A 27641-nucleotide genomic window follows, 5' to 3' on the forward strand; every position below is an offset into this window, starting at 1 on the left:
ATGACCTGCCCCAGATGTTTAATGTAGATATTTAATAACAGCAGGGACAATAAAGGACCCAGTGGGACAACATAGGCCATAAGTTGAGGTGTCAAACAGCAGTCCCTAAGGGCCACCTTCTGGACACAACTGAATAGGAGGAACTAGAACCACTGTAATGTAGAGCAGTGTTTCCCAAACGTTTTTGGGCAACGGCACACCTGTTTACCGGAAAAAAATCTCGCGGCACACCACCATTAAAGCCCCGCCCCCGTGACGTCATTCGGGGAGCCGGCGGCCCGGGCCTGAGCTGGAAGGAGAGGCGGTGCTTTTCGGCACAAGCCAATCGGCCTGGAATTGTTTCCCGCGCGCTGCGAAAGGGAACAGCTGCGGTCGCGCGAACCCTCCGGCGCTGGGAGGGGAAAGGGCGGAGTCGCAGAGCACCAGCTGGCCGAGCGGTTGCGCGCAGCGTTGCGCTTTTGGAGAGCGTGCAGCTGCTGCTAGGGGATCCGGGGACGTGAGCAGGCCTGGCCCGACCCGGGTTGAAGGAGGACAAGCCGGCAGCGCGCCAAGTGAGTTCGGTTGCGCGCGACGGCCCCCGCTCCCCCCACCCCCGCCGGATCCTCGCCGCCGCCGCCTCTCGCCCGCCTCCCTCCCACGGCACACCAGCCGATGTCTCACGGCACAGTAGTGTGCCGCGGAACACCGGTTGGGAAACACTGATGTAGAGAATACTCTAAATGTCAGCCAAGCCAGCTGGTCCAAGAGGATAGCATGGTCAATGGTACCAAAGGCTGCCAAGAGGCTCTGGAGAATGACAACAGAACTTAATACCAGTGCATAGTCCGCTGTATGATAATTGTGAGCCAGAGGTGGCCATTGCCTAAGCAGAACATTCCCCAATGCAGAAAAGTATGGGTAGAGCTCTATGCAGCATTCCTTGCAAACCTGTAGAAGCACAGGTTGTGGCCATAAAGTTGCTGAAATCTTATTATGAATGCAACATCTTACCAGTTATTAAAAATGAACTGCAGACCCAGTAGGAATAAGTCCTTGTGAGATTATATCCACAAATGGCCAAAATGGAAAGCTTTTTAACATGGGCACAGCCTTCCCTTATATTTTGGTGTGAGGTTTGGAGACTCCTGCATGGAAACATGATATGACTTTATACCTAGAGAATCTAGTGCTTCTAGCGATTTCACAATCACAATTTGGAAGTAGTGAGGGTCAGGGAGGTAGTATCTTTGATCCAGTCCTTCTCTATTATTAAAAGCATCACCAATATTGAAATCTCATACCATGTCTATGCATTAACTAGTTACCTGAGGCACAAATCAGCCAAAGTTAAGCACTTTTCATTTCTGTTAATTTACTTACTTTTCAACAGAACTCATATCTTATTTCCTAAATGACGTTAATACATAGATCTTACTAAAACAAGAAAACACAGTGTGACATGTTGGCCATATACTTACATAAATTTTACTGTTGCATAATAGTTATTTTGTCATTGGATATATATAATATACTTTAGTATCTTATGGTGCATTGTGCATCTACTTTAATATTTTTTCATATATTATAATTCCTATGATCGATCTCAACTTCCTCTAATTCTATTTTTGTAAAAACAGGTTTAATATTTTGATATAAAGCATTATTGTTGCAAAAATCAATAAAATTTATAGTGTTCCATTTCTGTCTTCTTCCTTTTCATTTTGTTTATTTATTTTTCTTTATCTATTTGATTTTATTTATTGATTTATTGATTTATTTGACAGAATGCATATACTGCTTGTTTGTAACAAAACCTCTAAGCAGTTTACGAGAAACATTAAAATTATCAATAAAAATATTTAAAAACAAGTGATTAAAAGCATTTTTAAAAGTAAACTAAAAAGAGATTAAACAACATAACAGCATCTACGTGTCTGGAGAGACTTGCCTAAACAAAAATGTTTTAAGCAAGTTCCAAAAAAATAATAATACAGCAATGAGGGAAAATCTATGCTTAACTTGTCCTTTGAAATCATTTGGCCCTAAAGTACTTAGATCACAGGTGGAGAACCTGTGGCACTCCAGATGTTATTGGATGCCAACTTGCATGAGCCTTAGCCAGCATGGTCACTGGCAAGGGATGATGGGAGCTGTAGTCCAACACCATCTAGAAGGCCAAAGCTTCTCTATCCCTGGACTTGATCATCCTCTCCCAGTGTAGTGCCCTTTAGATATTTTGGGTGACAATTCCCATAATATCTGACCATTGTCCATGTTCATTGGGGCTGGCAAGAGTTGTAGACCAAAACATCTGGCAGGTACCTTTGTTGGGACAGGACCATGTTCTTGATTATTTAGTTAAAAGCTCATACCACCAAAATAATAGCAGCTAAAAGCAATAGCAGCATAGTGTCTTTTTTTGTGGGGTGCACTGGATCTGACTTTCCTTTGAAGCAAAGGCATGGCTAGTCAAATGCTTTTAAAAGATCAAGACCCCAGACTTCCCCAAACTGCAACTTTGTAGCCCTCTCTCTGCTTTCCTAAGAGAGGAGCAAACAGATGTCATTGAAATGACAGGATCCTGTGACAGAAATGACAGCTTCAAAAAAATGAAATGCTATGAGACTGACAAGCATTTCTACAGACTGCTGTGACAGTTTATGCTAGAGCATTCCTCAAGAACAATGATCAGTTTCCTAAGGCAGTAAAACCTGTATCCGAATGATGATTTGAGAGCCGGGGTATGCATTCTAATGCACAAAGAATGCAGCTGGAAGTGTCAGCCTCTGCCGACTTACTTTTTCTAAAACACAACCCTAGCCACTAAGCCCTGACCATTTAAACGCTCCCCAGATTGACCACAAACCTGAATGAAGAACAAAAGAAGAACCTGCATTCTGTTCTCACAGTGGCCAACCAAGTGCCTATGGGAAAACTGCAAGCAGGACCTGAATACAACATCTCCCTCCCTCCCTCCCTCTCTCTCTCTCTCTCTCTCTCTCTCTCTCTCTCTCTCTCATGGTTTCCACCAACTATTATCCTGCATCATACTGTTCTCCAACCATGGAAGCGCAGCATTGCCTTCCTGGTCCATAAACGCAGAGCTCAGCCTCAATTATGGCTAGTAGCTATTGACAGACTTATTGTCCATTAGGCTACTGCACCTGAATGTTTGTAGCATGGCACAATTTTCATTTGGCACCTTTGTTTATTTTTCTCCCCAGACTTCATCATCAGTCAGCTGCCTTAAAGGGAAAGCCAATCCCTCTGGTACAAAATTCATAATGTTTCACATTCCCTATTCCAAGTAAAAAGTACTTAAAAAAACAAACACCTCACAATTATAGGTGCTTCTGAAGAAGCTGGATACAAGAAGAAGGCAATTTTATAGCAAAAATGTTTACAATATTAAAGCATCTGGTGTTCATTTACATGTTTCAGTTAATACAAATTTGCTGCAATAATGTGTCAAAACTGCAATTATCACTTTCTTTTGGGTGTTGTTTGAAACTACGATCAGTTTTCCAGCATTTTTCAGCCCAGTTTCCAAAACAGCTTTCTGTTCTGACTTTTACTGAAGCAGGAATCTAAAAGGGAATGGATCTCAGAGCTCTAAAAAGGGCATGCATTCTGCAAGTTTTCATTTGCTGCAATGGATCCTTTGCAGGAGGGGCTATCTCTGCCTTTTGTAAACCGTACCTAGATACTGAATCAAATTCAGCCATCCAGTCAAGATACAAGCCCCAGTCACATCTTACTCATGTGTAAAGTAATGGCACATTAACTCAGGACTATACATTGTATTGGGCTATAACGTACAGTTCTTATATTTTCCATACAGTAGTATAGAAGAATTCTGAACAGTAGATATGCAAAACTATTTTGCATTCTCCCTAAGCTTTTTATATTTCTATTTTCTCACAAAATGCAGAGAGATGAACTAATCTCTGCATAACATAAAACATCTCTGTGTGCTTTCTATTAATTAGAATATTGCTTTAAAACATACTTAAAGTGATAGTAACTTCCTCTGTTTTTCTAAGGACATCAGAACTATCCCCACTACTGTGCCAGTTGTTTGATCAGCATCATAGGAGGAAAAAAGCCATCTCTTTTTTTAAAAAAAATAGTTTTTATTAACCGGCCAATCAAATCAAATTAAATCACATCACATAAGTTCCGAATTACAAAGCCGAATTTTAAGTTTTGTTGGGGGGACCCATATTTCAAGATCCGAAGGGGGATTCTGATCATCTTCTTGCTACTGCATTAATGTCCAAATCAGACCAAATCAGTCCAAACAGAGTTCTTAATTCTATCCAGTCTTATCTTGCTGTTTCCACATCACATCTTGTTCATATATTTTCTCTTTTTTCTTTATGATCTCTTCTGATAGTCTCCTTAAGCCGATAAACACCAATATTAATCCTGTGTGAATTTTTCCGTTCTTCCAATCCTCAAATCGAGATGGTTTCCATATATCATCACCTTCATAGATAACATTGCTCTTTCCATCATTATCTCACAAAACTGTTGCTCTTAAGTCCCTCTGAGGAGTTTCACCCACAATATAAAAGCAGCTCTATTTCTCTATTTCTCCTCCCAGACTCAAGACCTCCGACAGAACTTCCCAATATGGCGACGGCATTTTTAACTGTGTCATTCCAGAGCTCTTGTACATTCCACGCTCTTCTTAAAACATGCTTTGGTTCGAAAGTTTATCTCCAAACAGTCTTAAATCCTCAGCTTAAGTCCTTAAAATGACATTTCTGACTCGTGAGGGGAGGGGATTCTTGTTTAATCACATAAGGAAAGAAAGTTTTTCCCCCTCCCCCATCAGTCATTTGCCATACTGTATCTTGGCGTATCTTCTCATGATTTATTCTTGTCTTGTTTTATCAGAGATCTCTTCTGTTAGCAGTCTTTACTCCCCCTCCTTCCTTGCAATATGTGCAATTAGCTTCATCCAAATTGTTTCTTTTGAAGTTCTTGAAGCTAGTGGCATGGATCAGGGATAGTGTTCAGGAGTGCCGGAATCCCACAGGAGGGCTTTGTGCCTAGTGCCCCCACCCCCACAAATTCGGGGGTGGTGTAGGGCACAGCAGGCAAGGGCAGTCCCCCACCATCCTGGGGGGGGGGTAAGGAGGCTAATTACCCCCATCATAGCCTCCAAATTACCTCGTGTGGGTCAGAGAGATGTTATTGTCAGCCATCTTCCGATGCGCCCCCTAGTGGCCCCCCGGAAAAAACCATCTCAAGCACACCTAGATTTACTATATATTGGAATTCACCTCACGCTTTTTCATATCACTGATAAATATCTCTCCCTGTATCAACCTGTCTGTGCTGAAGATCATAGGGATAGAGCACTCTTGATGGGTCTGATCCCAGCTGAGGTGTGCCACTAGGGGCATGAGGTATGGCCTTCTCTGTGGTGCCACCAAATCTCTGGAATGATCCCCGCCCCAGAAGTGCATCTGGCTCCATCACTGATGTTCTTTTCCAGCAGCTGAAGACACACCTGTTTGCCCAGACCTTTGGAAACAGCTAGTCACGTGTCATTTCTATGACTGGTATTCAATTAAGGAGGCTTCCACACATACTATTTATAGTGGAATAGTTGCTGTTTGAAGACAGTTGTGCCTAGCGTGCTCTGGTCCATGGGGTCACGAAGAGTCGGACATGACTAAACGACTAAGCAACAACAGTTGCTTTTGGTCCAACCTTCTTAAGAATGAATTTGTAACCGATAGTCCGCACCTTCGCTCACATGTCACTATTATCAGGGAGTGAGTGCAGGGTTTTCCTTTCTGCACTAATGGCAGGCTCTTCCTGAATTTAGAAAAAGTCAGTGGCGGCAGTCAGACCCCTAAAGGACCTTTGTGTTCCTTTGGCCAGGAAATGTCAAAGTCATGAGCATGTGCATAGGGACAGCCCTTTTTCGGTGGTGTGAATGGTTTGCTTTTGGAGGCACGGCTATAATGCAGCCATAGCCGTTTTCCCTGGACTTGCAGCAGCTTCAAGAGGTCTCTCATTCTGCAGTTGATTGAAGGAAGAATCATCACACAAGAATGTCACATATTGTGGCACAACGTATACTGCCTGCTAAAACCACAAGACATTGCAGATAGTATCATTGTATTTTATTTTATTTTTTGTAAGTGCTGAACAGCATGGTAAAATATGGATATAAGAATAAAAACAGATTTAATTTGTCTGAGGCATAAGAGCAATGGGAATGTTCAAAGTGCCGTAGTGGCACATGGGACTCCGCTGGGGGAGTTTTCTTCGAGGCAAGAATGCTAATGCACACCATATCGTTGTTATTTGTTCAATGTTCTTCCCCTCCGCCCCTTGGGGTGAGGGAGGGGACTGGAGGGGAAAGCCTGTGGTCATATCGGCTAGGCTGCATGTTTGCTCAGAAATGACTTCTCTCCCTTCTGGCTGCGCTGCAGATTGCCTTTCAGGTTAAACAAATTTAACAGACAGGATTCCAGCTCGCTTTTCTGTTTGGCTTTTGCTTTGCAAATGGAAGGACAAATGCGCCAGTGGTTCATATCCTGCCCAAGGAAGGGTGTGAGTAAATTCAGCATCTGTGTTGACATTTCAGCTTCTCAGAGGTTAAAAAAGATAAAGGAGAACGGTAGGAAAGGTGATAATCTAATTGTTTGGCTTTACACAAAGGTAATAAGCAGAGTTATGAACCCAAGAGCGTCTTGACGTATATCCCTTTTAAAAATGTCATGTGGTTTTTAGCTCCCCTTACAATTTACTCTAAGCACATGGCTAATAGGTGCAGAACCTCCAAGTGTCCCTATTTTCCAGGGACAGTCCCAGATTGACAAAAGCTGTCTCAGTTTCTGATTCGATCCCAGAATGTTCCACTTTTCCTTAGGACGTCCCTATTTTCATCAGAGAAATGTTGGAGGGTGTGATACTTGTATCGTTTTAGCTATGCAAAGAACGTAAAAGGGGGAGCCCAGCTGCATCATTCTATACAGGCCTATCTAGTCTGGCATCCTGTTACTCACAGTGGCCCACCACCTGTCTGAAAGAAAAAGATCAGAAATTATAATTTGAATTAGTGGTATGGAACAGATCCTGCCTGGAGAAACTGGCAAATGTTTTGAACCAAGTTCAAAGCAGCAAAATGAGGAAAGGAATACTCAGCAGCATTTCAAACATATCTTTTAAAATGTTATGGAAGATCTGAAGAAATGCAACGGAGTTTGCTACCACATGGTGTACTGACGGTCCCTTGCTTGGATGGATTTAAAAGGAGATTAGAAAATTTCATGTGGCATAAGACTATCAGTCAGTGGTGGTCATAGCTGCTATTGTGTTGGCCAAATAATGAAGCAAATTAGGTGATTCAAGAGTCTTTCTCCTCTCCCATGTCGAAGTGGTATGTCAATAAAAACCCTGAGTTATCAGGGCCCCACACAAAGCCTTGTGTCTCCCAGTTGTTCTCTTTTTGGTTCTGCTGCTTATAATTCTATGTTTTCCTATAGCCGTCGGCTTTGCAAGATGTGAGGCTGTCTAAAAATGTGAGAGCACTGAAAAGCACAGGGAGCGGGCCTGTGATAACATACAGCAGCACGGGATTTATTTATTTATTTAAAGTTTTTAAAACTTCATTGATTTTTTTTATTTTAAAAAACTTACATTGCTGTTATATGACTGAAAGCAAGCAACTCCCCTCCCTAGAGCTCTTCAGAACTCCATAGGCATCCTTCTAGACAGCGTTGGGGCTATTGGAGGCACAAAATAGCACCGGAAAAGCTGGTATGAAGCTGCAGTGTTTGAAAAATTTTACAAGGAAGAATACACACCAAGCAGCCACCCCTTATTTATTTTAAGATTAGAAAGTAAATGAAATAAAGATTATCCTCATGGTGTTATGGGGACAGCTGAAGATAGGGCTTTTGCTCCAAAGCAAGTCTAGACCACAGGTAATCAATATGACGCCTCTGCATGTTGTTAGACTACAGTTCCCACCAGCACCACCCAGCATAAATGGTCAGGGATGATGGGAAATGTAGTCTAAAAGCAACAAGAGCCCCTCACATTGGTGACCCCTGGCCTTGACCAATCGTATACATGTCTACTTTCATTCACTTGGGCTATGTGGGTATAAGTATGTGGGTACAGGATTGCAGCCTGAGCCGGTTGTTGATGCTTCAACTAATCATTAGTAGGTAGTGGTTGGCATCACACTGTGCAAAGCACTTTATTGTGAATCAGTTACTATTCATGTGTGTGAATTTTTGTTCCACATTGCACTTGAGAAAGTTTAAAAATGAGCCTTTCTCCCTCTTAGGACTATGTTTAATAGCAGAAGTATAAAGTTAAATTTTATGTCTTTGGTCCCATAGGCATAGAAAATGAAATTTTAAAAGTCTCTTTAGCATAACCCTGCTATGCTGGGACCCAGACTGCCAAGTGGCTTACATCTTGCTTTCTAAATAGAGAATTATTTCCAATTTATCCAGATGCTGATGGTTTAAATAGAGCTACTGCTTCCTTTCAAGCACCCCAGCCACTGGCTAGAGAAATATATGTATATATTCTTCCAATTCCAATTGCTGGCTACAGTTCCAAGACTACTCTGCTAATGTGCATATAAATAAAAACTGGGGGAAATGCTTTATAGCAATAAGTACAGAAGACATTTCTGCCATCCTGCATGAAGACAGCTTGATACATTACTGATAATATCCATAGTGCATTTAAATAGACAGTCTGGAGGTTCAAGGATGAACATTTCTGATACCAGAAACGTAAATTTTAGTGAGGGGTTTGGTTTGGGGGTTTTTGTGATTGCTTCAGGAAAGCATGGCAATAATCCATTACCATTAATATAATATAGAACATGCCAACCAAACACAAGACTTCTCCAATCTAGTAAGTCAGCTGCCTGTGGGCGGGACTGTTCCATGTCCTTCTGAAGCCAAAGTATTTTGCATTTATCAATATTGTCCACATTGATCACACACACACTTTTCCACCACTGAGCTTAGAGCTGTGTGCTTGTATATGGGTCCGCTTACTCTTTATCCTCTGGACAAATTAGTTATCCTGGCTCAAAGGCAGCCCATGACCTTAGTGATTGACTGAAGATTTGGCCATAGATCTTTCCCGCTCTAACCACTACAGCCACATTGCCTCTCAACTGTATCCACACTGAACTGCAAGAATATATACAATTTTATCTATGAACGAACTCCCTTCTAGCTTTCATTGTAATCCCATTTACAATGCATGAGAACGAAATTCATTCAGATCTTGCATTGTTGGCCTGCAGGGTACGTTCATATAGAAATTAAGCTTCCAAGCATTTTCCCCCCTGCCAAAAATTCCCAGGAGTCTTCCTTAACAGCTATTAAAAATGCTACTAAAAGAAGAGTGCACATTTAATAGTCCTAGGGAGCCTAGTCATCATAGCACTTCATGCCTACAATGTACAAAGTCGGAGGGTGAAGCTACTGAGGGCCTGGTTTGCCAAAATGAGCAAATGCCTTCTTTCATAGGAGACCTTTCAGGAATCCCATGCTCTCCTTGACTCAGCAGCAGCAGCAGCAGCAGAAGCAGCATTTTCCTGTATGCACAAAAATTATCCTTTAAATGTAATGCCATTTTAACTTTACGAATTGCAATTTTTCTATGCAACTTTTCCTCCTTATTTTTTCAATTGTTATTAGCAGAAGACATTTTATTCTTCAGCGAGATACACTCCAGTCTCTCAGTCACAGATGCAAACTGACTGTATTCTTGCTATGGTCATTTTTCCAAGAGACTATTGTAGGCATGGTTTCATGGGAAATTTATAAAAAAAATGGGGGGGGGTCAATTAATCCATCCATTGATCTACCCACTCACCCATCCATTGTATCATCAAGCACACTGTCAATTAATCGCCTGACCCATTGGCTTATCCATTCCTCATGTCGTCCATATATATTACACAGCAGTGTTGATTTTCCTGTTGGGATCCATCTGTTCTTCACTGTGGATCCATAAGCCTTCTCATAAACTACCAAAGTCAGTCACAACAATTCTGTTGATTTCAGCTGGACGCATCACATAATTTGCTGATGACACATTTTTACAGACATTTTAATGTCTGGTGAAGAGCCTACTGGATCAGGCCAGTGGTCCATCACAGAAGCCCACGGGAAGCCCACAAGCCTGACCTGAGTGCAAGAGCATCTTCCCCCATTGTTTCCATCAACTGGTATTCAGAAACATACTGGCTCCAACTGTGGAGGTTGAAATACCCACCAGGGTTGGTCAGGAGTGGTCTGGCCCATTTCACTGCCTGAACTCTCCCACCCCCGAACTCTCATCAGAAGCCAGCACCACCACTTCTCTTCACTTCTCTAGCATCGGCAGTGGTGGGTGGGGCACCTGTAGGAGTGCTGCCCCATGGGAGGATGCTGGCCCTGGGGTTAGGAGCCATTGGTAGCCTTACCTTCAATTAATTTGCCTAACCCACTTGCCAAGTCATTCAGGTTAGACAAATATTATTTAAGGCAGGAACATGGAAAACATATGGAAAACCATAGGCAAGCTTTCTCTAACAATAGCTTGCACACCAAGCTCAGCTGGTGAATGGTACTCCCAGTGGCGGATCTTGGGGTCTCAAATTTAAGCAGTGCCAAAATCCAGTGCCTCTCACACTCCGTAGTAAGTCAAAGTTGCAGCCCCGAGGCTCCATGCCCAGTACGACTGAACTGGTTGCGCTCTCCTGAATCCACCTCTGTTACTCCATGCCAATGATGCCACTTAAGCCTCTAGCTACAACGCTGGATCAGTAAGCACTCTCTGTCTGTGAATCTGGTCCTTTAGGGCAGCCTTCCCCAACTCCCCAGAAGTTTGGCCATCCTGCTCAATGGCCATGCTGGCAGAGGCCGATGGGATTTGTAGTCCAAAACATCTGGAGGGCACTAAGCTGGGAAATACTACTTAAGGGGAATATAAAGGAAAAACAAGGTTGATTGTCACTGCATATTGATCACACCCAATTCCAAATCTCATTCATCAATTTCAGGGAGACATTAAAACATGATGTGATTGTGCCTGAATTAAACAGAGATTTGCCCAAATATGCTCACTCATGATATTAATGATGCTCTGAGTCCATTAAATTCGAAACATTATCATTACTCCTCTAAATTCTCCTCCTCTTCAGAGCAGAGAGATATGGTCCGTATTCAGTATAGTTCCCTTTTACACTGCTGCCAAATGCAAAGGCAACAAGGTATATGATCAGCAGCAACATGGAACAAGCATGTGGCTGAGATCCTACTTCTTCCCTTCTACATTCATTGAACTTGTAGATGGGAAGCCCTGGTTTGCTGAAAAGGTGTTCTTCCATTAACTGTATGATGGCTCTGGAGTAAATGTGTATTCATTTGCTGATGTCATTTTGATAGATTGTTGTGGATTTAATTTGTTCTGATTACATTCTGGCTTTGATATTTGTGCTGGATTTTAATGATCACTGGCTGCGTTCTGATTTATTTATTTTCCAATGGAAAGTCGGGATGTAAATGTTTTGATACATAAATAACTGTGTAAGAAGGAAAATAGTAATTATTAAATGATTGGCACGTGCGCATGCACACACAAGGTATTGGTTCTAAATCCAAGCCTTCAAACTTTCTACACTGCTTAAACTTAAAGAAAACAATTTCTCTGAAAGAAAGGAGTATTTAATGGACTTAGTGAAACTTTTAAAAAATGAACAGAACAGTTTGTGAGTCTGATCAACTGCAGTGTTTTTCCCCTTTTATTTTTTTTATTTAAAAAATCCAAATTTGGTTATGCTGGCAGTTATATTCACAAGTGACAATTACTTTGACATTAATTTGATAGCTCAGCAGCCCAAAAGTGGTATGGAATCTACTAGTAGCTGGCAGTTTTCATTGTGCCACCCTGTCTACATGGTAACTGTCATTTTCCGTTCAGTATAGTAATGCTATCAGCAGACAGTCTTCTAAAAAAGTTATAATTTATTCCAAATGATTGAAGCCCCCATCCCCTTCTTTCAAGACATAGCACCATGAAGCAGTATTGATGACAGGTCGTTTAACACCAGTTCTCGGTGAGATTAAGTAGTTGTCAGACAGATATCATTGGAGACTTACGGATTGCTTTTGGAAATCATTCTGAATTGCTAACTAATGCAGGGACGTGTTCTTAGATGGGTGTTGATTCTTTTGTGTCCCAATTCAGATGCCTGAAACATCCAAGTTGTTTGTGCTCTCCAAAGTTAGCCACAAATGATTTGTACTGGCCACCACAATACAAATATGATTGCCCTGCATGAACATAATTTACAAAGGCAGAAGACACCCAAAGCTCCTGGTCTTCCATCTTTTATAGAAAATGTGACCTCTTCCCTATATGTAGCTAGAGGGAATGTAATGAAAGAAGTTTGACTATGATTGACTCATTCAGCTAATATATTCATAACCAACCCTTTATCATCCAAGCCCAGAGTGTGGTACATACAGTGGTACCTTGGTTTTTGAACAGAAAGTGTTCCAGGAGTCTGTTCAACTCCTGGAACCGTTCGAAAACCAAAGCGTGACTTCCAATTGGCTGCTGGAGCATCCTGAAGCCAATTGGAAGCTGCAGAAGCTGCGCTGGATGTTTGGCTTCTGAAAATCGTTCGAAAACTGGAACACTCACTTCTGCGGTTTGATCGTTCGGGAGCCCATTTGTCCAGGAGCCAAGGCGTTCGGCTTCCAAGGTACGACTGTATAATCAGACAAAATATATACAGCTCATTGACTATCCTTTGGATTCCACTTGTAGCTGATTCCATGTTTTAACTACTTTGTGACTGATAAGCCAAAGGAAAGCACATACAGTATTGATGTAATTCTTCTGACTGGCGCATGTCAGGGCTGTAGGGAGTCATATCAAATCCAGACCTTGAGTGTCTATTCTCCAAACTACAGTCCCCAAGTTCAGTTGCTGCAGCTGGAGTGAAAGTGGAGGCTTAAGATTCAGCAGAAAGTATAGCTTTGTTAACTAGGCAATAGAAAAGGAAGTTCCTGATATTTATATAGCATTCTCACTTGCTGTATAATCCTAGGAGGGTTTTGATTCTTGAAGTCCTTGGCATCAGTTGAGCTGAGGCATTGCCATGTATTGTTTCCATTCTGGACCAGGCCCTTGATGTGGCAGCCCCTTCACATCATTCCAAGCATGATGGATTAGATCAAGAAGCATCTCCCATTCTTTAAGGCCATCCCAACAAGCTGCCCACACTGAAGGAAATGGAGAACTCCTGCTCCATTGACTCAGTTCCCTGTTGACTTTAATATTGGAGCATGGGCGCCAACTCGATATTTGTTTCAAGGGGTCAATGCTGAGGGGGCCAGTTGTGTATTGCGCACACACAACATCAGACGCAACACACATCGCAGCTTCAATGCTCGGCTCCCCCAGAGGACATGGCCTCCTCCAGAGGACATGACTTTGCGCACATTCTGCATGCAACACGCCTGCGATATCACACACACGCACAATGCGCCCTGGACCCCCTCAAACTTGGGGGCAACCTGGCCCCTGTGGAATAATAGTACTGTAGAATTGGAATGCAAGAATCTTTCTCCCAGTGTGGGACTTTAAACCCCCCCACCCACCATGCTCTACTGACTGATGAATGCAGAGGTGCCATCCTCTACTGAAAGCCCTATGTGTATATCAGCCCACCCTCATGCACAAGGCTCAGCGGGTTGAATCCTGGTCTCATTCGCTGGATGTCAGAGGTCAAATATCAACAGTTTGATGCAAGATTACCTGTTGGATGACCAACACTCCCCTCCCCAATTCCATAACTGTAAAAGAGTGATTACAGAGACTTATCTGACAACGGTATTGTGCAATTATTAAAGCGGGGAAAATATTGCTGTGAGCTTTCAGTGACAAAAGAATTACATCCAGACACTCTCATAAATAGTGAGTTTGAGACAAAGACTTATGAATGGGAAGGGATAATTGTTATTAAACAGAGAACTGGTTCCGTCATCACAATATGTTCAACGGCATTCTGTTTCAGATACAGGACTCCTCTTGCCATCCCTAGGTCAATAAGGGATCAGAAGCTAGTCTCATGGTCTACGCCAGCCTTCCGGGCATTTTGGACACCCGCTGCCATCAGCCCCAGGCAGCATGGCCAACGGTCAGAATGATGGAAGCTGCAATCCAATAGCATGTGGAGGGTGCCCATTTGGGAAGGCTGGTCTACACCCATATATGCGATATACGTTTACAAGAAGCTGCATGACGTCTTTCACACTTGCACATTTCCAGGAGAACCTCTTGCCGTTTCAGAGCCTCTCCTTTGAAAGTCCTCTTCCTCCCTGCCCACCGCTATACCCTGCCCCTCCCTCACACTTTGTGAGACAAAGGCAGCAGCTGTTTCCCAGGCCCTTGACCAGTGGTTCTGCCAGATTAACATATCCATGTATATATATATTTATGCCGGCGAGAAGGAGGGAAAGCGCGACTTTGACTTGGTGCCTAAATTTCCTGCTTCCAAAGCCCAGCTGGATAGCAGGAGTTATAACAGAAAACAGCAGCACAATTAGTTCGGAGTTCTGTAGCTGTCTGCAGCAGACTGCTTGCTCCTATCTCTCTATAGGTGGTCTCCCAGTTCATCAGTTCATAAATAAGTAATTTGAAATGTGTTCCTGGGGGAAATTTCCCTCCTTCTCTCCTGAACAGACTGTACTCATCAGTTTTCCTGTTCTCAAGGTACCCGGTGTTCTCATTTATAATGGCCAGAGGAACTGTGCTGTTCTAATTCCTGCTTCATTACATCTCCTAATGCTTGTTTTCAACAGCTTCACAACTCCACATTTTCTTTATATATTGATAAAAAAAACTCTTTGCATATATTATTTATTGGCACTTTCATGTTAGCTTTACTGCTGATTTAAATGGAATATTTTTACATACCAAGTAAGTCTGTGAAGTTAGGTTTCTGGTCTGAGGGTTAGAGATTTCAATTTCTGTGACGGCACCAGTCACTTCGAGAGGAGAACAGAACAACGAGGAAGCAGAATTATTGTTGCCGGACCATTCCCTTCCACTCTCATCTGGCGCCTTCATCTTGGGCTCTGCTGCCTTCCAGGGATGCTTGACTGCTGGACAACACTGGCCACAACTGGTAAAGGTACGAAGAAGACAGCAACAAAGGAATATATGGCATATAGGCAAAAATAGCACATTCCCATTCCCACCCCTGCAATAAAGACGCTGAAAACAGTGCACTGGAGCTATAGAGACTCAGGCTTGTTTCATGCCTTTTCAGAAGTGGCTTCAGTAGCTGCTGAAATACCTGCCTCTGGTTATCCAGATCAACTGAGTTGTTTTATTACTCATTGTCTGTGTGCATTTGCACAATGAAGTCCATGTCTGCTGAGCAGCAGTCAAACAAAGCACCTGGATAGCTCAATTGGTTAGAGTATGGTGCTGATAACACCAAGGTTGCAGGTTCGATCCCCGTATGGGACAGCTGCATATCCCTGCATTGCAGGGGGTTGGACTAGATGATTCCCAAGGTCCCTTCCAACTCTATGATTCTATGAAAGGGGGAGGTCGAGCACCCTCACTAAGCCACCACTGCTGGGTAATAATCAGGTTGGGGATGGGATCCCAGTTTGGGCCTTGCAGGCACCACATCTGTGGTCTCTAGCCTCTTCCACAGAATCATCATGATGATCTGGACATGTACAGTGAGCACCCATGGAAAAGCCATGACCATGCTTTAATTTTATGTCACCATAGGGCACAGAATTTGTCCAGCAGTGTGGCAATTTCAGTAGCTTTCAGTAGTCCAAGAGTGGTATATGCAGGGTATCATTTCTTATGAGGTGTAAGTTGTGCTTTTGAATAACCATTTGGGGGGCCCAAAAGTGGCTGTCTAATACAAAACACAAATTCCACGGTCATCAGGAATGCATTGAAGGGCCATAGAAATTTAACCATAGTATGTGAATACTAGGGCTGCAAGCTTTCATCATATTAATCCGCTATTTCCTCCTAATGCTGAGAAGTCGCATGTGTTTATTGAATTTTCTCTTAGATTTCCTTCAGTATGTCAAAAATTGTACCTATACTGAAGTTTGGGGCATATGTAAACATAATCAGTCAATTTATCAATCACTTTAAAGGCAGGTGATTAAGCAGCTAATAATTCCTTAATAGAATCACAGTATAATCCTTTTTGTGCCTACTGAGAAGTAAGTCTCCTTGGGTTTTATGGGATTTAATGTCAAGTAAGAGGGTATAGGATTGCAGCCTCAGAACCCTAGAGATTTTAAGCCTACAATTCTAAACATACATGCTGGGGAATAAGTCCCATTTAACACAGTCAGACTTACTTCTGAGTAGGTCCATGCTATGATTGTGGTGTTAGTCAAATGCCTGATTCTCTTTAAAGCATTGACTGCACCTTTAATTATAGCAATATATTTCAGTGATGATGAAGATGATGAACAATAATTTCTCTGCCTCTCTTTTTGTTCATTTGAGCTTACCTTCCATTGGACTTGGTGGATATGTCAGCAACAGTCCTAAGGATGATGTCTGTATTCACCTTAAACTGCATAGTACTAAGTTAGGGGTAGCCAATGTTGTGTGCACCTGGAGCTGATGGAAATTGTAATCCAGCAACATCAGGGGGCACTATGTTGGTTATCTCTGCACTAAACAGTAGTTAGTAGTTGCATAGGGGGAAGCGCCTTTTAAACAAGTAAAGAGGATGAAAAAATCTGTGGCATATCAAAATCATTTCTAAGTCCCCTGAAAAACTGGGAAATAAACAGTAATAATGATGACTAGCATTGATTATTGTCACTAAACCACCACTAAAAGGCTTAACACGAATATGGGAGTATTTTACCTTTCCAGACAAATGGAAAAACAAAACAGAGTATTCTAACCTCGCACGAAATAAAATAAAACAACAAAATGGGGGGGGGGGGTTTGGAATGAATCAGGAATCAGAAACTGACTCAGTGATAAGCATGCCTCTTTAGCAGTACAGGGGTCTGTTGCGTTTTTCACAGAGGTAGGGGAGCAAGATGACTTATTTTCAGGTTGCAGCAATTTTCAGTTGAGATTAATTCAATGTGTGCATGCAGGGATACTGTCAGTGAGTGAGAGCATTGCACAATTGGCTCCTAACAAATCTTTTGGACAACCTGATTCTGAACATGCTTAGAATTGGCAAAAAAAAAAAAAAGCAGCTCCCCTTTTACACACATAGGCGTGTATGCGTACACACACACACACACACGGCTCTTCTTTCTTATACCCCCAGCTCATTAGTATGCATCTGCTCCCTCATCTCAGTGCCTGCTGTTACCCCCACAGCACATTCTAGGCAAAGCAGGAGAATGGCTGATGGAAGAAGGAATGCGCAAGGGGTTACTTTGCCCCAGGACCCCTTATCTAAAGTCCTCCTCAAAAGAGGAAATGAGTTGATTTGCATTTTCCTACTGAAGCATGCAGAGTGGTGGAGGAAGGTTTCTTGTTACATTATACCATATTCCTGGGTTTGCCCCCAGGCCCTGCTCGCAGGCGCTCCACAGCTCAGAAAACACCTGTATGGCTCCCATTAAAATACACGCTTCAGACAAATCTTTTCAGAGGCTTTCAAAAGACATAGACTAATATTTTTCCTTGCTTGCATGTATTTTCTTTTTTCCTGGTGCCGAAGGCAGAAATTAACCATTTGATTCCCATGTTCTTTCTTGCCCCTCAGAAAATGTTCCTACAAAGACTTCAGCTATAGGCTGAGCCAAAGCAGATAACTTCCTTCTAAGCAAAACATTTGGGAAATGGGCTCCTAGCAGGGCTATTGTAAGGCAAGTCTACATTTTTACTATTTGCCGAAACTGTAGCACACAAACACACGCTCACACACAGGGAATCCTGTATTCTTCTATAATTATATTTTCTTTTCAAAACGTTGCTGGAAAATTATCCCAGTCTAACTTTGCTCCAATTTTGGAAAGGTTTTTTTTTAATGCTTTAAAAAATACATTAAAACCAAAACAACTTTAAACACACACTCACACAAAGCCTGAATTTTTAAAACGTGAAAAATGCACATTTTTGCCAGATTTTATCCTGTCAATGACAGATTTGGCAGTGTTCATTTCAGTTAGTCTATTTGTACAAAATGGCGATATGCTCAATGTGTTGTTGCCTGTACCCTATTAAATATATAATGAGTGAGAGTGGGAGAGATGCAGTTTGTCTGACCACACCAGGTGGATGCACAACTCACTTTCTGCAGAAACACTTAATAGGAAACCAATACAGAACTCCCCTGACCTCGTTATCAACTCACCCATCTCCATCCCAGTGAGCGCAGCCCTGCAGACACCAAGAGGGCCCTGCTGTCACTCTTTCTGGCCCCGCCCCTTATGCTGCTGCTGCTGCTGTAGAAGGATACTCAGGGCTGGGTTATGCTTTGAATGAGCCAGCCATGAACATGAGCATCTAGCCTCATATGGTGTTTTCTACCTTCAGCCTAGCACGTGGATCCCACCAATGCTCACGAGCTGGAGTTTCTTGTGTTAACGGAAGAAGAACTTTTTTTATTTAAAAAAAAATGAGCAGATCAACTCTGGCTCTTTCTCTCTGACATACATGCATACATTTCTTTTTTCTTTTTTAATCCCCAGATAGAAACAATCATTCTACCTGTAAAAAGAAAAAAGAAGGAGGGGAAGGGAAGCTATTTGCCTCCTTTCTCCCCTCCTATCTGAACATATAGCATAACTGTAAAGGCTAATTATGAAATAATGTTTAAACCTTTGGGACTAAGACAGGAAGTTACAAGAATGCGTTAAACTCCCACTGCAGCAATAGAAGAATTTGATTAACTAAAGCAACAGAAGCATTGGTGGAAGTTTTCAATAAAGCAAAGTATTCAGAACCCTTCTCTCTCCCTCCCTCCCTCAAATAAACCCTTGTTATTGATATGCTACGCACAAGCATTTCTATTATTCAGGCCAATTATGCAATAAAATTTAGAATTCAGGGTCTGCGTACCTTTCTTGTCCCTGGTGCTGAAATCTACTGTGGATGCTCAGGTGGCAGCTGCAGCTGGGAGTGCTTTTGTCCAGCTTAGGCTGGTATGCCAACTGCATCCATTCCTGATGAGGTCAGGCCCATCCACTATGACACATGCCATAATTAGCCATCTGACGGGATTATCACAATACAAGGTACGCTGGCGCTACCTTGAAACTGTGTTGGGTCCAAATGCAATAGTAAATACAGTGGTACCTCGGGTTACATACGCTTCAGGTTACAGAGTCCTCTAACCCAGAAATAGTACCTTGGGTTAAGAACTTTGCTTCCTGAAAGTTTAGATGGGCTTCTGATTTAGTAAACAGAGAACTGGTTTTGTCCCGTGCCTGCTTGAATCTGCTGCACCAGTTTCTGTTCTTAATATACCATATTTTTCACTCTATAGGGCGCACCGGACCATAGGGCACACCTAGTCTTTTTTGGGAGGGAAATAAAGGGGGGGAAATGGATCCCGCTCGCTGTCTTGGTTCCTTTTTAGCCATGGGGCTGGGGCGGGGGAAGCCCGAGCTTCTTCTGACCCCTCTCACTCTCCAGGCTTCAGCAAAAGCCTGCATTCACTCCATAGGACGCACACACATTTCCCCTTCATTTTTGGAGGGGGGAAAGTGCGTGCGTCCTGTAGAGTGAAAAATACGGTAGTGTCTTTTTGGAAAGTATTGTATTTTGTAGTGGTTGTTAGCAACCCTGTATGTGACTCCTAAGCAGTGCTTTTCTTCTAGAAAAAAATATGTGTCAGTCGCCATGAAGTTGTTACATTAAGTGCCATACTTCTAACCAGTGTTTTTCTTCTAGAAAAAAATGTGCTGGTACTGTGTACACTTGGGTACCCCCAGAAAAAAAGCACTGCTCTCAAGCACTAGAAATGTGAGATACAAATTCCTGTATAAATCAAAACAAACGAAAAGCCAGATTTGCCACTGAGTAGACACATAACAGGGCGCATACACCCATAGATAACCCGTGCATCTATGTTATACAAATGTTTGTTGCATTCCCAGGTTACAAATGATCTGTACCAGAATGATAGTTTCATAAACTCTGTCAAATTGGGATGGAATGGAGTTTATCCCATCTTTAGTTTGTGGGTTTTTAGCCAGCCAAACTTGTGTAATTGACCGACAGGCGTTACAACTGAGATGAACCATGACAAATGTAATCGACGTAAAACAGCACATGATCAGGATTTGCCAAACCATGGCAGGCAGTTATTAGACCTGCCTCAGCCTGCTAACTGCCTTCTCCTTCCAAAAGTGAGAAAGAACAGTAGCAGTTACACCTGCCTCGTTTCAAGCCAATCTTTATGGAAAGCAGGAATGGTTGGGCTGAAGCTGCAATGGCTGCTGTGACCCCACAAACTGTGGACTCCGGGAACAGTGGACTTCACACAAAATGTATGTGCTCTTGAGTAGAAGAAGAAGAAGAAGAGTTTGGATTTGATATCCCGCCTTTCACTCCCTTTAAGGAGTCTCAAAGCGGCTAACATTCTCCTTTCCCTTCCTCCCCCACAACAAACACTCTGTGAGGTGAGTGGGGCTGAGAGACTTCAAAGAAGTGTGACTAGCCCAAGGTCACCCAGCAGCTGCATGTGGAGGAGCGGAGACGCGAACCCGGTTCCCCAGATTACGAGACTACCGCTCTTAACCACTACACCACACTGGCTCTATACAATAGAGACTCATTATAAAAGTAAGCTCTGACCCACAAAGTCCAGTTCTCAAATACTCACAGGCAAACCCTCAAACCAGATGAGTTTGGTGTCAAAGCATCTACCAAATTTAGTGAGTGTACTTACTCCAACCCCCATTTTGTAGTGTCTATATTCTCGAGATATTATGTGGCAGGCACAGAGGGGGTGCCAGGGTTGAGGAGGGCCAGGGCAAGGTCCAAGGTGGCAACTGTGCAACCCTGGGGTCTTCTTGTCTTCCTTCCTTCCTAACTTTTGTACTAGTGTGCTGGGTATGCTGCAAACCAAAGGAGGGCCAAGAGGCATTCTGGGGAAATGAGGATGGTTGGAAGCTACAGCAATTGTTTCCATTTGTATTACACTGTTCTAGGTAAAGAGAGAACAGTTTTAAAAGGAAGGATGTCTGCAAGGAGTGTCAGCCCCTGTCAACCTGGTATTTGCCTAAGCATACCAGGTGCTGTTGCCAGGCCAGGCCAGCCACATGATAAAATGGCAAGCCTGTGGTAGGAGCATGGAGGGAACATTAGTTGTACTGAAATCCAATACAAAAGTAAACCAGCATCCATGGCCCCTCTTCTCTAAGAGAAAGCAGAGCCAATGGTTGTCTCAGAAACTAGCCTGTCTAACCTAGTGTTTGACATCTTCAAAGATAATCTCTCAGTGGTGGAATCTCTACAATCTTTGAAGATTTCTAATGTTATTCATGTTAAAGAAAGCACAGATTGACCGGAGGCACACAACAAGACTGACTCAGCTCCTGAAGACTCTGCTCTGTCATGTGTATAACACTGGTATGCGAGATCAATTCATCTGGGATGCTAAGGCAACTTTAGCATGGAAATGGGGTTATCCCCTCCTTTGCATAAAAATCTTCAGCAGGGTAATACACAAGCTACAGTTCAGTTCAGGAGAATTTAATGCAACATGGACTGATGTTAAATAAAGTGGAAAAATAGAGGTTTGGTAAAGTATTTATTTAAATGAAGCACACCCGCTCCATGGCATTACTGCATAAATGTGCAAGCAAACATCAGCAAGGCAGGGTTTTTTTCAATAAAAAAATGAAATTTTTTACATCTTGGAAAAAGAAATGCCAGCATGGCGATCCAAAATAGGTAAAGTAACGACTTGTATTAGGTTAATTTACTCATGGTGTACTGAGTATGTGAACCTTTAACTTACACTGGCAGAATGGAAGTGTTATTCTATATATTCTGCTCTATCTAAGCTATCCTATTTATTCCACTTTATGTAAAGGAGATTTATTAGATTAGGATTAGATTTCTGAAAAAAATAAAATAAGAATTTTTCTTTTGTACATCAGTTGTATGGAACAAAGGTAACAACTGGGCTTGCCGGTCAGAAGGCAGTTCGAATCCCTGCGACGGGGTGAGCTCCCTTTGCTCTGCCCCAGCTCCTGCCAACATAGCAATTCTAAAGCATGCCAGTGCAAGTAGATAAATAGGTACCATTGCGGTGAGAAGGTAAACGGCGTTTCCGTGTGTTCTGGTTTCTTTTGTGCCAGAAGCGGTTTAGTCATGCTGGCTACATGACCCAGAAAGCTGCCTGCAGACAAACACTGGCTCCCTCAGCCTGAAGCAAGATGAGCGCCACAACCCCATAATCACCTTTGACTGAACTTAACCGTCCAGGGGTCCTTTACCTTTTTACCCTGTATGGAAGAAAACAATTCCATAAGAACGTAAGAGCCTTTTTGTATCAGGTCCATGACCCATCTAGTCCAGCATCCTCTTCTCACAGTGGCTGACCTATGGAAAACCTGCAAACAGGATTCAAACACAAGAGAAATCTCCCCTCTAGTGGTTTCCAGCAACTGATATTCAGAATCATGGCTGCCTCCAGCTACAGAGGTAGAGCCTAGTCATTGTGTAGGTTTCTGGACATTGCATGCAATTGTTCCTTTTGCACATTCTTCACTCTGTGTGTAGTTAAACTACGGAACCTGCTCTCACGAGAGGTAGCGGCGGCCACCAAGTTAGATAGCTTCAAAAGTAGTTTTGACAAGTTAACAGAGGATAAGGCTATCAATGGTGACTGGCCACGAGGGCTACGTTCTGCCTTCACAGTCAGAAACAGAACGCCTCTGAGCATCAGTTGCTGGGGATCACAGGTGGGCAGGGTGAAGTTGTGCTCAGGTACTGCTTGTGGGCTTCCCAAAAGGCATCTGATGGCCACAGTAAGAAGAGATGCTGGAGTAGTCATTGGCGTGGTCCAGCAGGACTCTTCTTTTGCCTTTGGCCATGGTTGCTGGTACTGATGGGAGTTGTCATCCAACAACATATGGAGGGCACCACATTGGCTACTGCACCCGGAACTATTGACCAGCCAAGCAACTTCCTTTGGTTTTTTGTAGTTCTCCCCTGAATGACTAATATATCGGTTTCTTTCTCTTTTCTTTCTCCTTTTCTAATAAATACTTGTCCCTTTCCCAACAACTTCCACAAGATTTGACATATTTTGATTATTAGTACCCCAGGCTCCAAAGCAGGAGTTGTAATACCAGTTTCCACGGATGCTAACATCTGTGCAGTGTATAAATTTTAAACATTCCAGCCTTGCAGCCGTTATTAGTGGGGGTGTTTGATTGTATAAATACTCTAAGGGCTGCTTCTGCATGCAACAGCCAGGAACTTATATCTTGGAAACAGTCTTAAAGTCAGTTCTCAGAACCTGATCTGTTCTGGTTGGTTCTCCTTACAAAGAATAGCAAAATGCTGGGAAAGGTAAAGAAAGGGACAAGGAAGGCTGCAATCTTATGCTCGCTTACATGGGCCTAGACCCCAGATAAGTGTACTTCTGAGTAGACATGCATAGATATTGCACTACAAAATGATAAAGTGGTAAGAGCAGGGGTGAGGAGTCTGTAGTCATCCAGAGTGCAGTTGGACTCTGCCTCCCATCAGCTCCAGCCATCATGGCCAACCACTGGAGAAGATGGGAGATACCATTCAGCAACATCTGGAGGGCCAAAGGTTATCCTCCCTGGATTAGAGCATCAGCCCTGCAAGAAAAGGCTACAAGACTGATATTCCTATCTACAGAAAATATGACTAGGAAAAGGCATGAACCCTGATTATACCCTTATGATCGGTGCAAAGAGAGTGGCTATGTTGGACTGACAATGCAAACAGATTCCAGAAAAAGTCACAAGATGTTCAAAGGCTGCATACGCATCATACATTAAAAGCACATGGCTTCCCCCCAAAGAATCCTGGGAACTGTAGTTTACCCCCCTCACAGAGCTACGATTCCCAGCACCCTTTAAAACTACAGTTTCCAGGTTTTTGTGGGGAGGAAATGTACTTTAAATGCACAGTATGTGTGCGGCCAAAGCGCATCTGGGTCCTTCCAGCATCACACAAAATATGTTATCTTACAACGTGAGCAAAGATGTTTATCAGGCGTTGGGTGCCTGACTTTGGAAGCCAGAGAAAGGTAGGAGAAAATAACTGAGCTTAATGAGTACTTTAGACAGGATTTGAGGCTTTTTAAAAGGGTTGTTTTTTCTCCTTTGCCGGAGTTACAGACTGATAGAGTGAGTCTGCCTCCTCTATGCAGAGAGGAAAGGCCTGGCCCTGCACCAGCGCGTGACATTCCTGTCCCTTCCTCTGCACCATCTCCACCCACACTCTGGGAACTGACTGCCGGGACTATCAAACTTTGGAGACGCACCAGCTTATACCACAAGGATAAAGAGGGAGAAAAAAATACTTCTTTTTATTTGCTGATATTTCCAGCTTACTTTAAATCTGCCGTCAGATTGTATCAACCAGAACCCTTTTATGGGAGCTTTCCCATCCATTTTTTACTTCGTCCCCTTCAAACGAACTTTCTTCCTCCCTGTTATAAAATTAATTTTAACCTCTTTGTTCATTTCCCTAATCTGCAAATTACATCCTCCTGTAGCCTGATGACTTATACTATTGGAAAAACAGACCTTCTATATATCCCCCACAAAAGTCAGCTTCCAGTTTGAATATTCTTTGTATTATCTTGATGACCTTAATCTCTTCCTTTCCCCCCCCCCTCCCTTGCTGCCCTTCCAAGGAAGAAGTCAGCATACTAGCAACACTTAGGGCATCTTGGTCACAGAAGAAAAGACAGAGGGAGGAAAGGAAAATAGAGACTTTTGGTTGCTGCTGTCTGTGCAGCCCTTGAGCTTATTTGCTCCTTTTCTTGCAATTGCTTTCCTCTCCATTGAACCCCCACCCTCCAAAAAAAGTGAAATGAAACAACACCATGATAGGGTGGCCAATTACAAATCAAATGAACTACCCTTCTCTACGCAATCTCTCATTTCCTATTAGAAAGGGCCATGGATACGATCAGTCCAGAAGCCAGAGACTGATGATTCAGGAACTAGTGGCTGACTAATATAACAGGAGGATACTAAACTTGCTCTGTGATAACTTTGGAAGAGAGGGATGTTTCCACTCACCAGTCAGCCTTTCTCAACCTTGGGTCCCCAGATGTTTTTGGCCTACAACTCCCATCATCCCTGACCACTGGTCCTGTGAGCTAGGGATCATGGGAGTTGTAGGCCAAAAACATCTGGGGACCCGAGGTTGAGAACCACTGAATAGTCAATGTTTCCAAACTGAGATTATTATCCTGAAACTGTCTATGCCATCTATTCCATGGAAATAACCACTGGGTCAAAACATTTCCTTGCATTACCCTCCATTTGTTTACCGATAGGGGAAACATTTTTCATCCTTTCAATGAACATTTGAAGATGGGTTTGCAGCCCCCAGCAGTGGTTGTGCAAACATTCTACACAAATAAACACAAGATCAGGGAGTGCAAGGAAAGCTGTGAGGGGAAACACACACAACCCCAAAGCCTGGCTTAAAAAAAAAAAAGTTTGGTTCTGGGGACATGCAATGACATGAAAACAATGCAAATATTATACTTCTTGTGGAGATCAAATGCAGAGATTCACAAATCTGGAAGGCAGCACATTAGATTAGAAGAATGGCAGCAGAGCCACACAACCCATTTGCAGACCTTAAAAGGCATCAAATGGCTTGCAAAACAATAAAGAGTTGCCTCATTGACCAAAGAGGCATTTGGTATTCAGAACAGATTTCCTTTTACAAAAGATATTGAATATATATATAACATCAGGAAGAACATGCTGACAGGAAGAGCTGTTTGACAGCGGAACAGACTCCCACAAGAGGTGATAGACTCTCCTTCCTTGGAAGTTTTTTAGCAGAGGTTGGATGGCCCTCTGTCAAGGATGAGCTAGTTGAGATTCCTGCATTCCATTGGGTTGAACTAGAAGACCCTCAAGGTACCTTCCAGCTTTGCAATTCTAGGATTCTACAACCCTTTACATCCTGTTCAAGTAAAACAAGAGCAACCCCCCTATTGATGAGGGTCAGGGGTAATACGTTTGCATTAGTGAGTGGCATGGTGGAGCTACATCACTCACCTGACCTTCCTCCAGTTGTCTCGGCTGCATACTAGGATGGAGAGAGGGAAGGGCAAGGTGGCAGCAAGCCAATCCGGTGCTCCTGCCAGCACGATAGCATTGTGCCAACCTTGCTGCTGCCTTGCCCCTCCCATCCTGGTACGGAGCAGCAACTTAGCTGAAGGGAAGTCAGGTGAGCAGAGCAGCCCCACCATGCCATCTGCTATTTTGTTCATGACACTCCTGGTAGATGTTGGTTAAAGAAACCCAAAACATGTCAAAAACAAGGAGCTTAGAAGTCAGTGTAAGATGACAAAGGAAGTCAGACTTGGCTTACGCTTATATGTGTGAATGAAAACCAGCAGATAACATGCATCTGGCTGAACAATGAATGCATATTAAGTGCTTTGAAGTCTTGTGAGTGTTATCCAAACATTTACTACTATTACGTGTGTGTGTGTGTGTGTGTGTGTGTGTGTGTGTGTGTGTCATAAGAAACCTGTCCAGTTTTGCAATTCATCAAAGAAGTACTTTCACGTAGAGAAACTTGCAGAAATCAATAAACATGAAGACAGAGTTGATCGCTTTATTCCACAACATGTGTGAGAATTCCTGCAAGAGAAGGAACAAGGAAGCCCACATTTATCCTATCTCGGTTTTGTCAAGTTTGCAGCGGGGAGTTTTGTGTTTTGGTTTTTCCCTAAGTCTTTTGTGCTCTTAGTTTCTGTGATGCGCCAGAGTTCACCTCAGCATCCATCTCCCTACCTGAAACCATCGCTTCCCTAAAACCAGTGGTGACACCAGGGGGAAACGAATCAGGGGAGGAGAAGAGAGCAAAGAAGAGACAGAGTATATTTCTAGGTGGTCGAGTTGTGTCCCACATGTTAAGAGTTCTGAAAGAAAAATAACCAGGTGGGGGGGGTCAGGTGGGGCTGCCGCTGCCCCTCTCTGGTACCGCCCCTGCATAAAACACACACACACACACACGAGAGAGCACTCTTGGCTATACCTAGTGGGGTTTTTTGGGGGGGAGCAGGGGTACACATACCCCATAGCATTTGTGAATTTAAGTTTGGCCTCATTGAGGGGCAGTATTTCAATATGAGTAGGAAAACGAAAGTACCCCTAAACATTTTTTTGGGGGGGGAGCACTGGCTAAAGCATTCAAGAGCCAGGAAACATACAAAACATACATACAAACATTCAAAGCAAAGTGTATTCAGTTCTCAATCACTGAGGGACTCCCTGCCCTGAAAGGTCCACCAAACACTGAACTTGAATATTTGGGCTGGGCATCAACAGAGCTGGTTAAGCAAACAGAGGATAATTTTAATATAATTGGTTATTACGAGAACAAGCTGGCCACTTTTACACCTCATTGGTTAGAATTGTGTGTGTGTGTAGAGAGAGAGA

The 27641-nt window shown here is 43.0% G+C and overlaps 1 protein-coding gene across 2 annotated transcripts in view; it reads right to left on the bottom strand.

The window, feature by feature from the left end:
* Nucleotides 1-27641, bottom strand: part of LOC308582124 (uncharacterized protein) — a 155310-nt gene that overhangs the window by 68187 nt on the left and 59482 nt on the right. The window contains exons 1-2 of one of the 2 annotated variants that reach the window (XR_014005497.1): nucleotides 19066-19129; nucleotides 14956-15163 (exon numbers count right to left, since the gene is read on the bottom strand). Coding sequence is in view for 1 of the 2 variants with exons in the window: in XM_081185002.1 (XP_081041128.1) it covers nucleotides 14956-15163 (208 nt within the window). In the remaining variant the exon portion in view is untranslated. Of the gene's footprint in view, nucleotides 1-14955; nucleotides 15164-19065; nucleotides 19130-27641 lie in introns of those variants that run through there. The other variant, XM_081185002.1, reaches the window with a different exon arrangement.

This window comes from Podarcis bocagei (assembly GCF_964188305.1).
Source record: "Podarcis bocagei genome assembly, chromosome: 2".
Classification (NCBI taxonomy): Eukaryota; Metazoa; Chordata; class Lepidosauria; order Squamata; family Lacertidae; genus Podarcis; species Podarcis bocagei.